The sequence below is a fragment of the Exophiala oligosperma genome (genome assembly GCF_000835515.1).
Source record: "Exophiala oligosperma strain CBS 72588 unplaced genomic scaffold supercont1.4, whole genome shotgun sequence".
NCBI lineage: Eukaryota > Fungi > Ascomycota > Eurotiomycetes > Chaetothyriales > Herpotrichiellaceae > Exophiala > Exophiala oligosperma.
The window spans coordinates 1,970,320-1,984,090 of record NW_015622821.1 but is presented as its reverse complement, the minus strand read 5'-3'; the positions used below and the strand labels follow the sequence as shown (position 1 = coordinate 1,984,090).

The window sequence follows — 13,771 nt, the reverse complement described above, 5'->3', positions numbered from 1 at the left end:
GTTGGCCCAGAATATGAAGGAACTCTCCTACCATGAAAGGAAAGATTTCCTACATGCCAAGCATACGAGATATCGTCCTTTGGAGACGATTGGTGCTTGCCCTGAGACACTAGGCAACATTCGAAAACCGTCTGACCTCACGAAATGTCGGCTGTTATGCAGTTGAGGGAGCCGGTTACTATACGGAGGACTTCCGCTCTGCATGTGACGTGGGGAATACTCCCCGGGCCAGGTGCATGATCTACAGTCTCAGCCAGCCCTTCATTCCAGATGCAGATCATTACGATGACTGTACGAGTACAAGAAGCCCGATGCCAAGATACCTGGAAGATGGATTGAGGAGATGTCGACCTTTAATATGTGAGTGAATGGCTCCCTCTATAACTACTTCTTGTCATCAACATGGAAGTCCACACTTCTTGGGAATTTCTGAACTCGCTGTGCATATCGAGATCGTGGTTTTGAGAACAAACTGAAGTGTAAATCCTGTTGTTATTGCCTAAGTGCAACGGGTGATGCACGCTCAGAAGCTCCCACCAAGCAAAACCCAATCTCAGTGTCCAAAGAGTCGAGGCATAAGTGCGGATAGACTACTAGTAGTCATTGTCATTGTCATTGTCGAAGATTCTGTCTCATGAATCCTGCTTTGATTCTGCAGTTCCCGCTCCTGATAGACAGACTTGGGCTATCTGATATTGGAGTCAAGGAAGTTTCACCAAAACCCGCTGAATGCAGGTGTTTCTAATCCTTTGTCGAGTCTGATCATCCACAGGTCCTTTCAGGCGAATACCTTTCTCGTCCGTACCAGTATCGAGTGGTTTCTCTGCGAGAAGTTTATATCCCAACCTTTCGTATGCGCGGATTCCCTGGGTGGTTGTTGTATCAAGGATGACCGGCACATCTGGATGGTTTTCAAAGTGCTGAGTCATCTGATACTGTAACAGTTTCGAAGCGTAACCATTACCGGCATATTTGGGGTTGCTTGCAATCATTTGCACAAACCCACACTCCTTTTCCTTGAATCCTCTGGGTGGCAGGTCCGGTAAAGTTCTCGAGAACATGGAGTGGACATTTGACTCGAAGACAGAATCGATCCGATGTAAACCTCCGAGGCCATAGTGCCAGGGAAGCACCAGACCCAAGAATCCAGACTTCCACAAGGTAATTATGTCAAAACCACCGAGTCTCGTGAACGGAGGAAGCCAAAGAAGAATGGCTCCAAAGTCCCTCTCCGCATTACTGGTGTCGTCAGATGAAAGGACATCTGCCACTAGCACATATCCTCCTATCAGTCTCGTCAAATTTATCAAGCTTCGATAGAACTTGACCCGAGACTTTTGTAAGCTGGTCATTGGAGGTGTCGTTCCTCCCACCTTACCAACGTCAACCGGCGGGAGTGGTTCTGAAATACCATGGAACCAATTGTGATTCCTGTTCACGGTCAGTATGACTTCGACCGGTGTTGAACCCAGTGGTAAGAAGGGTGTAGTTAATCGAACCATATTGGAAGAAATGCATTGCAAAGTATCCTTGAGATCACATCGTCCTCCTCTACCTCTGCAGCACGGAATTCTACCGGTGCCTTGTTGCCAGCCATCGTTTTGCGCGACACTGGAACTCGGCGTGATTCAATTGCAGTCGTGCTTGAGTTCTCTGTAGACATTCAACCAGGAAGTGTCTTGTTCGATGAGAAGCAGATGTAGCTGTTTTCAATTGAGCGCGACACCGTTTAGAGGCGTAATGGTGTGATTGCGAAAGGTGATTATGTTCAGGCCTCTAAATTCCCGGGGCGTCTGACTAATTTTATAGGGGCTCATCGATGCGAAATACGAAATACGACGACTCGACATGGCCGAGGGGCAAGATTGCAATTGACCACTCGCAAGAGGACGCGTAACGGGTTTCTTGGGATTAGCTTAGCTGCACTTCCTTTCGCCTATATCAGCATCTTGACTGCCTTCAAACCCTCAGTCAACATTTCGGTTTCGAAGAACAAACTTGGGTCGAGACTCCCAGGCGGCGCTGGACGCTGGAGAGTGACATTGCTGCTTTAAAAGGCCCATGAGGTGAGGTTCACTAACCTATTCAAGGCAGTGATCCTAGTCGCGACCATCACGCATGTGCGCCAGAGTCACTGTCAGGAGTGATTGTAGAAAGAAACGGCTTCTTGGACTTGTAGATTGGGTTTCATCAGAACCAGTCTCCACGATATGGTAGTACAGACGTTGTCGATAAAACTGATGTACAGTGAGTGGGTGAAAGCGGCGTCCTTGTATGGCCTAAAACGGATGCCTCTCTTGGCGTGGAATGACGATGTCTGGGATTACTCGTACTCGAGTCGAGCCAGCGGATGCAGGCAGATGGGGAGAGAGATTCATTTCTTCAATCTTCCACGAGCCGAATCTGTTCACTACATTGACTTTGTTTCCCCTACCTGACCTGGTTTCACTCTTCTCTCGTCACTCTTTATTACTCTCAGGGAGTTACCATTCAATCACCCGCATCTCCAACCCTGAGTCGGGAGTGCTCACACGAGCTCCGTGCTCCTCTCCCCAGTGATTCACTTAGGCAACGATGAAGTCTCCAGCTACGATCCTACTCTCGCTACCTTTCTTATTAGCGCAGTTGAGCGCCGCCGCCTCGATAGACTGCGAAAATATACGTGTCGGTGGGAAGAAATTCGACATATCCAAACTCGCGGGACGTCATTCGATAACTTTGCACGATACGTCGAGGCCTCCTGCCGAGTACAACACGACCTGGTCTGTCAACCTATGTGCACCGCTGAAGAAGATTGATGGGGTTCGTGACGCGGACCAGTGTCCAATGGGGACCAGAGGTAAGTAGAGAAATCCCCGTGCCCGAGAGATATTAGTTTGACATTTTGCAATCACAAAGTCTGCGGAGTGGTCCAATCGTGGAACCCAGTTGATGACCCGGACAAGAAACACATCGAAGTCGAGAACGTGATCCCCATCGCCGGAAACTTCGACTCGAGTACGGGCAAGAGCCTCGATCCGAAAGTCACACGACTGAAAGAGCAGGATGTCAACGCGGATGGATTACAGATAGAGTTCAATGGTGGATACTACAACAAGAACAAGCAACGAGCGGTGATCCAATTGCAATGTGACCCTGATCGGACAGGCAACGAAGCGAGGCGGATGAGGAGAGACGACAAGGGAAAGGAGGGGGACGACGGGACCGACGATGGTGACAAGGACGACGAAACCTCGAGTTCGAGTTTGTCGTTTGTAAGTTACGGCCCGGTCGAAGGCAAGGAGAAACTTGAAGTGGTGCGGTTCAATTGGAAGACGAAATACGCCTGCGAAGATTACGCCGACAGCGACGAGGCGAAGAAGGGTGGTTGGGGTTTCTTTACGTGGTTCATTTTGATGTATGAGCCCTCTCTGACCTGTCCGCCAGCACCAAATACTGACTGACGTTTTCTTTACAAACAGTACATTCCTCGGTATCGCCGCCTACCTCATCTTCGGCTCCTGGTTGAACTACAACCGCTACGGTGCTCGCGGGTGGGACCTCTTGCCTCACGGAGACACCATTCGCGACACTCCATACCTGTTCAAGGATTTCTCCAGAAAAGTCGTCGACACGGTTTCCGGGGGTGGGTCACGAGGTGGTTATAGCGCTGTATGATTAAGTCGAATGATTGTTGGTCTCCAAGCCTCGGGTCTTTGTATGGGAGTTCTTATTTTGTATTGCTTGTAGAGTTATAATACAGAGAGAATGGCAAAAGGATGCCCGGGATTGCACAGTATGTGTAAAGGTAAACAGCAAGGTTACAGTCCTTCGTGTTCTTGACCTCGCCAATCGGTCATGTATATTCAGTGTCTTGAGATGGAAGTAGAGTATATTTGCCTTGTTCAATCAAGATGACACGGAGGCATGTGAAGTTGTTGCGATGAAAGGTACTTTTTTGACTACTTGATAAGCATAAATACCTCGGGACGCTTATACTCCGTACCTCAAGCCTCACCGTAATCACCAAAACAGACTACTGTAAAGCACAAGGCCACATTGATGCAAATATGTCAGCCTTGGAAACAATATTCCAAGCCTCGTATTGATCTTTGGCTCTGTTCTTTATATATTCTACTTCTGTTCTATTTTCCTTTATCGAGATCAATTCCAGTCACGATCGACCGACGACGAGAACACATCTCTCACGATCTTGTCGACTTTTGCAATCTCGGTCGTCAAAAGTGACACCGAATCGGCACCAGAACCGATTGCTGGTCCTGTTTCGAAGAGGGAAAATCAAAAACCCACCACCACCTCAACCCAAAGATGTTGTCAAGGAGAGTTGTAAGTCAGAAAACGTTTTCCGCGGCCGAACCGATTCCCCTCCCAGAAAGAAAAAGGACCACGTCACACGACACGGTGATCGGTCGTGGTTAACAACGTCTTTTGCCGCTTCGGTTTCATCTTCCACCCTATTCTGAATACATATCTGACTTGGTTCCGATTCGACAGTTATCAAAGGAGGAAGAATCCGAGTCGACGGACGCCGAAGTGACAAAGGAAGATCAAGACAAGATCAATACATTTTCCAGGTTGCACAACCGAAGTAAATTGTTGGAGGAGGAATTGGCGACGAAACAGGTATGTTCTCTTTTTTTTGGTCTCGAGAAACCTTTGCGAGTACCGGGGACTACTCCCGGCCCTCGTACTGTGAGAAACGTGTTTTACCATGAAACTCTGAACTAATACGACTCGGTTTTTAAAAAATCATCAGAAAGATAAAGAAGATTTGGAAGAACTTTCTACAGAACTTGAATTGGCCGACGAGGATGAATTGGTACCGTACGTCAACTTTGCCCAGACCATCATCGTCTCTCCCCTTTTCTCCTCGTTGTCGACCGACCGAATATTGAACGTTTTTGCTCACTCTGTCGACAGATACAAGATAGGTGATTCGTTCATGCACCTACCACTCGAGGAAGCCCAGGATCTTTTGAGTTCGGCAACCACCGACATTGAAGAAGAAGTTTCGACCCTGCAAGAAGAATTGGGTACCGTCAAGGACGAAATCGGTCAACTCAAGGCTCACTTGTACGCCAGGTTCGGGAGGGGGATCAACCTAGAGGCTTGAACATGAAACACAAACATATCAAAAATCAAAAATCTAAAATCTCACACACACAAAAAAAAGAGAGCAAAGAGACTTTTAAAAGTCAATATGATGATTCACAACTGCTTCAATATGTACGGCACAGTAAATCACCATTGCGTATGCACAATACTCGGTACTAAAGGAATTTATCCCCTCAAGTTCTATCAAGACTGTAAATCTAGTCCCCAAAAAGAGGTACCTAGGTAGATCATGGACTTGCAACATTCCACATGAAAGACATATCAGAAGCAATTCAGCCAGCAGCAGCAGAAAATATATATACAAACACGCACATGCCGAAAACGTTTAAAAAAAAAAGAGGGAAAATGATTGACAAGAGCTGACAGAGTGATACCTCCTACTCCTACTCGTACGCTCTCTGTCTCACTCTCATAACTTGGCGTTCTTATCCTGTTGTTGCAGCCTCACCACACCTTCTTGCGTGCACGTGGCGATCAACGTACCGTCTTTGCTCCAGATGCGCTGCAGAACGACACCCCTCCCGTCGCCGGCCCAGGGACTCTCCATCTCGGTCAACATCCACTCGTCGGCCCTGAAAGCTCTGGGGTTGTGGAAGTAAATGGTGTGGTCGAGGCTGACCATCATACCTATGCGTCGGGTGTCATTCGTCGCCGGAGCGTCACCACCGCCATCGCCACCGGAGGTTTCATCGTTCTCCTCCTCTTCCTCCTTGGCGATTTGTTCGAGGTAGGTCTTCATCTGGGCCCGTTCGGCCTCACTGCCGGTGAAAGTCTTGAGGGTGCGCTCGATGTTCCTCCGGTTGGCGAACCGCATGAGGTTGTGGACGCGGGCGACGGTGCCGATGAAGTAGGAATCGCTCATGTAGGCCAGGGCCGACAGGTGGGCCTGGTGGTTGTCCCCGGGGGAGTTGGCTCGCAGTCCCGTCGCCGTCTCCTCCTCTCGCACGTTGGGAGGGCAGTCGGAGATCCTGCCCACGGCCCGGATCCACTGTCGCAGTTTCCGACCGCTGGGACACCCTCGTGTCGTCACTTTACACCTCACGCTCTCAAAAGGCCTGTCGTCGACATTGTTGTTGTTGTTCTCGTCGGCCGACGACGACGACGACATGGTGACCTTTGAAGTCGGCGGCGGTGTGAACCCTTCCGGCATCGACACGGCGTGTTCCACCCTCTCCCGACCCCCGCTGTTCTCCTTCATGAACGACAGGGTGGTCGTGAAGATGCACTTGCCCCTCTGCCTCGCCTGGACGGTCCGCGTGATGAAGGACTTGCCGTCGCGGACCCGCTCGACGTGGTACAGGATGGGGATCTCCGAGTTGCCCGCCAGGACAAAGTAACAGTGCATGCTGTGGACCGTGAAGTCGGACGGGATGGTCGCCTGCGCCGCCGAGAGGCACTGCGCGATGGCCGCCCCGCCGTAGATGCCTCGCGCCCCCGGAGGGTGCCACAGCGGTCGCGCGTTTGTAAAGATGTCCGGCCCAATGTCGACGAGCGGGAGGAGTTGGAGGACGTTTTCGATCGGGGAGTGGTGAGGGAGGGACTTGGGTGGTTTGATTAGAGTTGCGTGGGTCGACATGTCGGGCGGGGGAGGCAGAAGAGACAGCGAGCGTTGTGAGGACGGGTAGTGGTGGTAGGTGAAGGAGACAAGACGCCCCTCGCCGAGGAGATTGTAGGGATCTAGATAATATATATGTTCTGTATACGGAGTGGTAAGAGTAGTAGTTGTCGAGCGAGGTATTTCCGGGAGAGTTTGTTCGAGGGCTTCGGGATGGGAGGTGGTAATAATTGCTTCAAGCGATCTTGGTTCAGAGTAAAATCCTCATGGCAAGGTCTGACAAGGACAAGACTGCTTCCGAGGTTTCTTGTATCTTTTTCTTTTTTCCTTTTTTGAAAGCCTATCTTGCATGAGTGAAGAGAAGAATGCTCGAGTGTTACGCACGGGAGGAAATGGATTGATCTCTCTGTCTGACGCCAAAACAAAACCGAGCCGAGGTTCGTCCAAAAATGGCAACGCGTGCAAAATGTCGCTGACGGGGGCACATGCAACGCAGCAGAGCACGAGGATATCCTGATGCTTCAATTCGTATAGTAGGTCTTGCAAGCTGGTTGATTTTGGCGACGGCGATGAATATATGTATGAGATCGACGCAGAACCAGAACATCCTAGATAATCGAGCACACTTTTACTCGTACAAGTCATGCCCAAAACATTGATTAATTCATTACCTTTACAGAGTACATTTCGTATCTAGTTATTATATTTCGGGTTATTCTTCCATTGATTGACCTTTTGCATCATTCAAATCATTCACCTCAACAACCTTATAACAATCATAAAAACCTGACGCCTCGCTAAATGACCCAAATGACCACTCCAACTAAGAACAAAATCTTTCATGCATACCTGGCCGAACGTGACCACGACCGAGAGGGAGATGGAGATGCCGCACCAGAGGCTTGCTGCAGCCAAGGAGTATCCATGCCCGCGGGCATGAGGATAGACGAACGCTCAATCTCATCTCGCCGACGTTGACGATGATCTTTGAAGGAACTTTCCACGGGCGGACCTTGACCGTCACCCGTAAACTTGGCCAGGAGATTCCACTTGGAGGAATTGGAAGAATTTGGGAGGCTCCCACTTCGAGGCCGCCGCGCTGCCTTAGTGGAGGTGGTGGCAGTATTAGTAGTAGCCATCACCCGTGTTCCACCACCACCACCACCACCACCACCAAAGCCTTCATCACCAGGTAGGAAGATTTTGTAGGTACTTTCGTGGCCACTGGGCATCGCAGGAGACGTCGACGATGATTGCGCAGCGGCTTCTCGGTTCAGTAACAAACGCAAAAGTTGTCGACGTTGTGCCTCGTCCTCTGGTACATTTGGATCTATCGGCAAGAGTTCCGTGGTGGAGGACACGCCGTCGCCACCATAATTTACGGACGACGAAGGTTGACGGCCAAAAAACCTGGGCATGTGTTGTCTCCTGTGTTGATCCAATCTCTTGATCTTGTTCATCCGCTTGTACGTGATGAACGTGAGGACCGCCGAGGCGACGGTGGTCGTGCACGCCGTCGCCAGCGGGACGTATATGTAGGCTTGGTTCGAAATGGGGAAATCCTTGTGGAGGGCGTGGTTCAAGACCGTCACGACGATGCCCATGAAGGAGAATGTCAAGATCGGGACGAGGACGCCATCGTAGAGGAACAAGAGGCTGCGGCCGAAGAAGGCGATCGCCGAAGCCGAGGCGTAGCCTGCGACCAAGAAAATCGAGGCGAGGACGATGAGAGCCGTCCGGGAAACTTTGACGTTGGGTTCGTCGGAAGTGAAGACGAGCGCGAAGATGACGTACCCCGTCAGACAGGAACAGGAAGATGCCAGTGCAAGAGCCCTAAAATACCAAGGCAGAGCGTCTCGTTCCGTGTAGAGGTCGAAGGCGGTCTCTCGCATTCGAACGTACGATTGTTGTTGCATCCCTCTTTTTTGGGGTGGGGGACCGAATTGTTCAAGAAGGGAGGAGTAGTCGAGACATTCAGAGGGGCCTCGGGGGGGGCTGGCCTGGTAAGGCTGCAAAATTGCGATATTCCGCAGTAAGATGGGATTTTGGACACGGGATGGTGGCTTTCGTCTTGTTACGGAGTAACGCTCACGTACAAAGTACGGAGATGGTAGGGCTGGAACGCCTGAGAGCGAAACGAGAGTAAGCGATTATGAACAGGGGCGTTTTCGTGTTTTTGGTTTGGGGGGAGATAATACGAAGTGCTGAGGGAAAAGCGACAGGCCGAGAACGATCAAGGTAACAATGACAATGAGGGGATGGAGGAGAAGGAGAACAATGGCAGCATTTCTGGATGGTTGCGTTCGGTGAGATGACAAGAAACAAAAAAGGCACAAACAAAAAGATCCGAGAATTGTCGAGTACGACGAGCTCGAGTTACATTAATATGGTGCTTACGGGGGGAGGATCTCACAGCCTTCTTGATTTATCTTCTGCGGAGTATCTACACCACTACGAGTACGAGTACGAGTACGGAGTACGCCTGCGAAATAATCCATGCTATTTTTAAAGGCAATAATAAAGCCTCGTCCTCGGTGCACTTTCCCCTTTGGATAACCTCGGTATCTTGGTCGCTGGAGAACCCCGTACAAAGTACAGAAGTCATGAGTCCAAGGTACAATATCTACAAGTACAAAGTCTTGCTAACCGATAGCTGATTAATGACCTATCTCATCTGACTAGTCGTGACTCCGTAGAGACATTCCTATTGTCTAGACCCTTTCCCCTATGCTGTCCCCACAGTTGTTCAACCTCTATTCTTTTCCAGCCGTGACGAGAGACCACAATGCCCCAAAACATGTCCCCAGGGCGACCACTCCGTACAGAGCACTATGAATGGACTTGACAAAAACCAAAAGACTCCTCGATAACGGTAGGAAGCTCGGCAATCACGAGATATCGTACCGAGCTCATGAGATCCTTCGTAATCGCTTCCCCGGATATCTGGGGTACAAACGGGTCCAGGGCGAGTCAGCCATGTGAAAATGGCTGACTCGGACGTGAACTGACCACAGCAGCGGCACCTGTTCTATCCTCTCACCTCGGCTGGTCTGTATGGTTTTCTGTAGACTTTTCGCTGCTGAACCAGTCTTCTCTTCCCCCGTCACCTCTTTTTACATTCGGACAAGGGCAAAACGTGCACAGTCATTCCCGTCACCGTCCAAGGCCTCAAAGTCAAGGATCCCCACCAACAGAAATCATGGGCGACGCTTCTACTACTACTATCGATGTCCCCAAGGAATGCTGGGCTGCAGTTGTGGTAAGAAAAGGCCCATGCCGTGAAATGCGTATCGAGAAGCTTACAGTGATTCATTGTAGAAAGACGAGGGGCCCAACTTCTACGTCGAGGTTGAAAAGGTCCCCGTACCCGAAGTCGGCAAGCATTGAGGAACCGCCTGATGGCACCGCCCAGAAGTACTGACAATTTCCTCGGTTTTCTAAATAGGACCCAACGACGTTCTGATAAAGCTCAACGCCACGGGAATTTGCCTAAGTGACATCCACTTCATGCTTCATGACTGGAACATGCCCAAGATGTCCGATGTGGGCGTCAAGTGCGCCGGACACGAAGGCGCCGGAGTCATTGTCAAAGTCGGTGAGAACGTCAAAGAACTCGCCGTAGGTCAGCGCGCGGGTTACAAGCCCATTCAGAATGTCTGCCACCAGTGCTTGTACTGCAAATCTGGTCGGGATCAGTACTGCCTAAAGGCTGTTTTCACTGGTGGGGCCTGTGATGGCAAGTACCCGGTCTCTCACGGTCTGCCATACCACTCTACTGACCTCCGACAGGTTCTTACAAACAGTATGTGGTATCGCCGGACAACTATACTACCGTAAGTTGTAGATGAAGGTCTTCGAGGCACTGGTTGGCTGATCACTTTCCTCACGTAGCTCATCCCCGATGTAAGTTCCATTCGGCTCGGATGGCCAAGCATAGACTGACCGAATCAAGGGTGTCTCGGATTACGTCGCAGGTCCTGTCATGTGCTCTGCCTCGACGGTTTACACTTCGATCAAAGAGTCCGGCATTAGACCTGGTGAATTCGCCGTGTTCCCAGGCGGAGGTGGGGGTGTCGGAATCCAGGGAGTCCAACTAGCAGCCGCCATGGGCATCCGAGCTATCGTCGTCGACACCGGTGATGAACGAAGGAAGCTGGCCATGGAGATGGGTGCCGAGCACTTTGTGGATTTCAAAGAGGGAGATCCGGTCAACAAGGTTGTGGACTTGACCGAGGGTGGTGCACACGCTGTCTTCGTCACGGCCGTCCAGTCGTACCCGATTTCTCTCGGCTACCTAGGGGCTCGTGCTGGTGGACAAGTCATGTGGTGTGTGCAATCAACCTCGTTTGAGCTATCCCATGGAAGAGTTACGCTGACGAGAAGAAAATCCAGCATCGGCCTACCTCCGGACGGAAAATACCACGTAGACCTTGACCCGTCGAAATTGATATTCCGAGGGCAATCCATCAAGGGAACACTAGTGAGCAGTATGGCCGATATTGACGAAACACTCCAGTTTGCTCAACGAGGTAAATACTCTGTTATCCTTCCAGGAACGACGCTGATGTCGCACGCAGGCAAGCTGCATCTCCAGCCCAAGGTGGTAGGATTAAGTAAATTCAACGAAGCCGTCCAGAGTCTCAAAAATGGGCAAGTCGCAGGGTAAGTGTGCCACCAGAATTGGAGGAAGCAGCTGACACTGTGCAGTCGCATTGTGGTCGACTTCAACCTGCCGTGACGAATAGCGGAAACATGTTGCAAATCGGTCCTGGATAAGCGAATCGCCAGGAAGGATGTTATGCGAGTCGTGCAGAGAACAGCATGCAATTGGCGAAAGAAGCGGCGTGATTGAATCACACCGTACTCAGTAGCGGGTGCTAGCAGTTCTGTAGATCCGTGGAGATGGGAGTCATGTAGGAAAGCTCGCGTATCCTAAGGAGGGTTGATTCTCAAGAGACTATGACCACCACCGCTAGACTTAGATACTAGGCCCTCAATAAGAAGCCACAGGTTGAAACATGCTCGAGCTCCTCTGGAAAACGGGGACATCGTACCGCATTTCGGGACATCGTTCGAAAAATCCTGGCTTCATCGTCCAGTTCTCGTAATTGTACACATGCTGCAAAAAGACCGGGCTGAACTCGTGTCGATCACGAAAGGGGTCATAGACAAATATCTCCTTGTCGGAATATGGCCAGAAGAAGGAGAAGTTTTCGACGTATGCTGCTGAGAAAAGCCCTGACGCCGAGTACTTTTCATGCTCAAAGACCATACGATCTCGCATGCCGGGCCTGCAAGAAAAAAAATGAGCACTGTTTGACAGACCTAAAGGACCGGAAGACTACTAATACTTACCAGATCAGAAAATCAATGACCACGGGGTGAGCCAATCGTTCTTGCGAAGGTCTGTTGGATCACTAAAGTCAGAAAAATGGCAAACAGCCTGCCTGGGAGGGGCAGCTGAAATCTCACCTAGGTCGTAGAAAGCCAGGAACTCGACTGAGGTTCTCTGGCGTGGGATCCTCCCGGTATTGGATCAAGGTCTGGCAGACAAACACCATGGCGATCCTTTGAGCTACCGACGTCCACGTGCCAAAGATGCGCTGGTCAACTTCGCGCAAAGCGTACCACACGGGGTGCTCGGCTGCGTGGCCGACGTTCTGCCACCCCCACAGCATGGCTTGAAAAGCCACCTGAAAGTCCATTGTCGATGCCGACTTGACCCGTCTCTTGACTGAATCTAAGGCTCCAAAGTAGGCCGAGTTCCCAAGGTGCCATTTTTCCGTGTCTGGAACGATCCCTCCGGCGATTTCGAGATTGGAAGATGGCGATTTGAACAGCGCAGCTGGCTCGTACGTATTCCAAATGCCCATGTCTGTCTGATCGAACACGTCGAGGAGGTCCAAGTCGAAGTGGTCCACTTCCACCTTATCGGCCGTGGTGTCATGGTCAGACATGGTGTCGGCAGTCGTTACGAGGACGTTGTCTGCGAAGGTTCCCTTTGTTGTCAAAATGTCTTCTCCACAAGTACCGTTCTCAAGGACGCCCTCCTCGGGCGCCGCACACGCTGTACCGGGCGGTACAGTCACGGTCACACGGGGAGGCGAGGGCTTTGTCGGCGTCGATATAGTTATAGGATGATCGAGTTCAAAGGCGTTACCTTGGGCGAGGGCAGCGCCGGTGGGTTGGACCTCGGGAATGAAAGCCACGGGCTGTTTGGATTCAGAGAATTTTGCGTCCGGGCTGCTGGCCCAAGGGGCGAAGTCTGGGTCGGTGCCGCCGGCGTCGCCTTCAGGGACAAGAGGGACTTGGTCAACCAAGCTTCGTATTCTATCAAGTGTGTATCGCAGCTGGTGGTTGTTATTTCGTAAGTTGGCAATGGTGCGCGTGAGTGATGCGGTACAGCTGGGGTCGTCGCCGGACTGTAGGCTGTTCAAAGCCTCTTCGAGCGCAGCAATCCGCTGTTTGGTCCTCTCGCGGTTGGCTCTTTGGGCAAGCCGATCCTGAATTTTCTTCCTCTCGGTTCTCTGCCGGGGCTTTTTCTTCCCTTCAGCATCATTGTTGTAGTTGTTCTCCGCCGTAGAATCTGCCATGTGTTTGGTACCCACCGGGCAAGATTAACTTGGCGATCTGTATGAGACGCTTGATACGCAGGCGATGACAGTCGGTTCTGACTTGTCCACGAAAGAGTCGGGTGTGCGGTGGGTTTGGCGGCGGAGTTGGAGACACAAGCTCTAGGTAGGAGGAGGAGTAGACTGAGTAGACCGAGGTAAGTGGCTTCCTTGGAGTTGGAGCCCTCAGGAGTCCGTGCTGCTCACACTCGGGGTTGTTTCCGCTGATCCAGATTTGATACTCGTAGTTTACTGTAAAGGTGTACTGATATTAGATTACTGTGGTATGATAACGGTCGTTCGCCTCATGCTTGCGACCTGGCAAAGCTTGACAGCAAACCCTTGGTACGGACGGTAAGGCTGGGCTGCCGGTGGGTCATTTGCTCGCGCGGAGTTTCCTGGGGTCTCCGTAAATGTGCCGCCCCTGGACGCTGGAGCCCCAAACGAGTCTAGTCTGCCGTGTCTGATCAATCCGTGTCTGAGTCGACCA

General features: G+C 51.1%; 5 protein-coding genes across 6 annotated transcripts; 2 read left to right on the top strand and 3 right to left on the bottom strand.

Annotated features, from left to right (window-relative positions):
* Positions 1-332: 332 nt before the first annotated feature.
* PV06_04816 lies at positions 333-1,758 on the bottom strand. Of its 2 annotated transcripts, XM_016405754.1 has the most exons (2): positions 1,500-1,758; positions 333-1,431 (listed from the first exon to the last, which is right to left on the bottom strand). In XM_016405754.1, exons 1-2 carry the CDS (start codon positions 1,661-1,663, stop codon positions 702-704), a joined length of 894 nt encoding a protein of 297 aa, XP_016263960.1. In that variant the 5' UTR covers positions 1,664-1,758; the 3' UTR covers positions 333-701. The 2 variants fall into 2 exon arrangements, with proteins under 2 accessions (XP_016263960.1, XP_016263961.1); XM_016405755.1 differs by having other exon boundaries at positions 333-1,758.
* An 816-nt stretch (positions 1,759-2,574) lies between these two features.
* PV06_04815 (uncharacterized protein) lies at positions 2,575-3,657 on the top strand (the record flags this gene model as incomplete). Its single annotated transcript, XM_016405753.1, has 3 exons — positions 2,575-2,839; positions 2,899-3,397; positions 3,462-3,657. The coding sequence occupies 3 exons, from the start codon at positions 2,575-2,577 to the stop codon at positions 3,655-3,657; spliced, it is 960 nt and encodes a 319-aa protein (XP_016263959.1).
* Positions 3,658-4,308: 651 nt separating this feature from the next.
* On the top strand, positions 4,309-5,113 carry PV06_04814 (uncharacterized protein; the record flags this gene model as incomplete). Its single annotated transcript, XM_016405752.1, has 3 exons — positions 4,309-4,326; positions 4,495-4,623; positions 4,757-5,113. 3 exons carry the CDS (start codon positions 4,309-4,311, stop codon positions 5,111-5,113), a joined length of 504 nt encoding a protein of 167 aa, XP_016263958.1.
* A 73-nt stretch (positions 5,114-5,186) lies between these two features.
* On the bottom strand, positions 5,187-7,050 carry PV06_04813 (acyl-CoA thioesterase II). The gene has a single exon (XM_016405751.1). It carries the CDS (start codon positions 6,689-6,691, stop codon positions 5,525-5,527), a length of 1,167 nt encoding a protein of 388 aa, XP_016263957.1. The 5' UTR covers positions 6,692-7,050; the 3' UTR covers positions 5,187-5,524.
* A 269-nt stretch (positions 7,051-7,319) lies between these two features.
* Positions 7,320-9,081, bottom strand: PV06_04812 (uncharacterized protein). The gene has a single exon (XM_016405750.1). It carries the CDS (start codon positions 8,584-8,586, stop codon positions 7,510-7,512), a length of 1,077 nt encoding a protein of 358 aa, XP_016263956.1. The 5' UTR covers positions 8,587-9,081; the 3' UTR covers positions 7,320-7,509.
* Between the last annotated feature and the right edge of the window lie 4,690 nt (positions 9,082-13,771).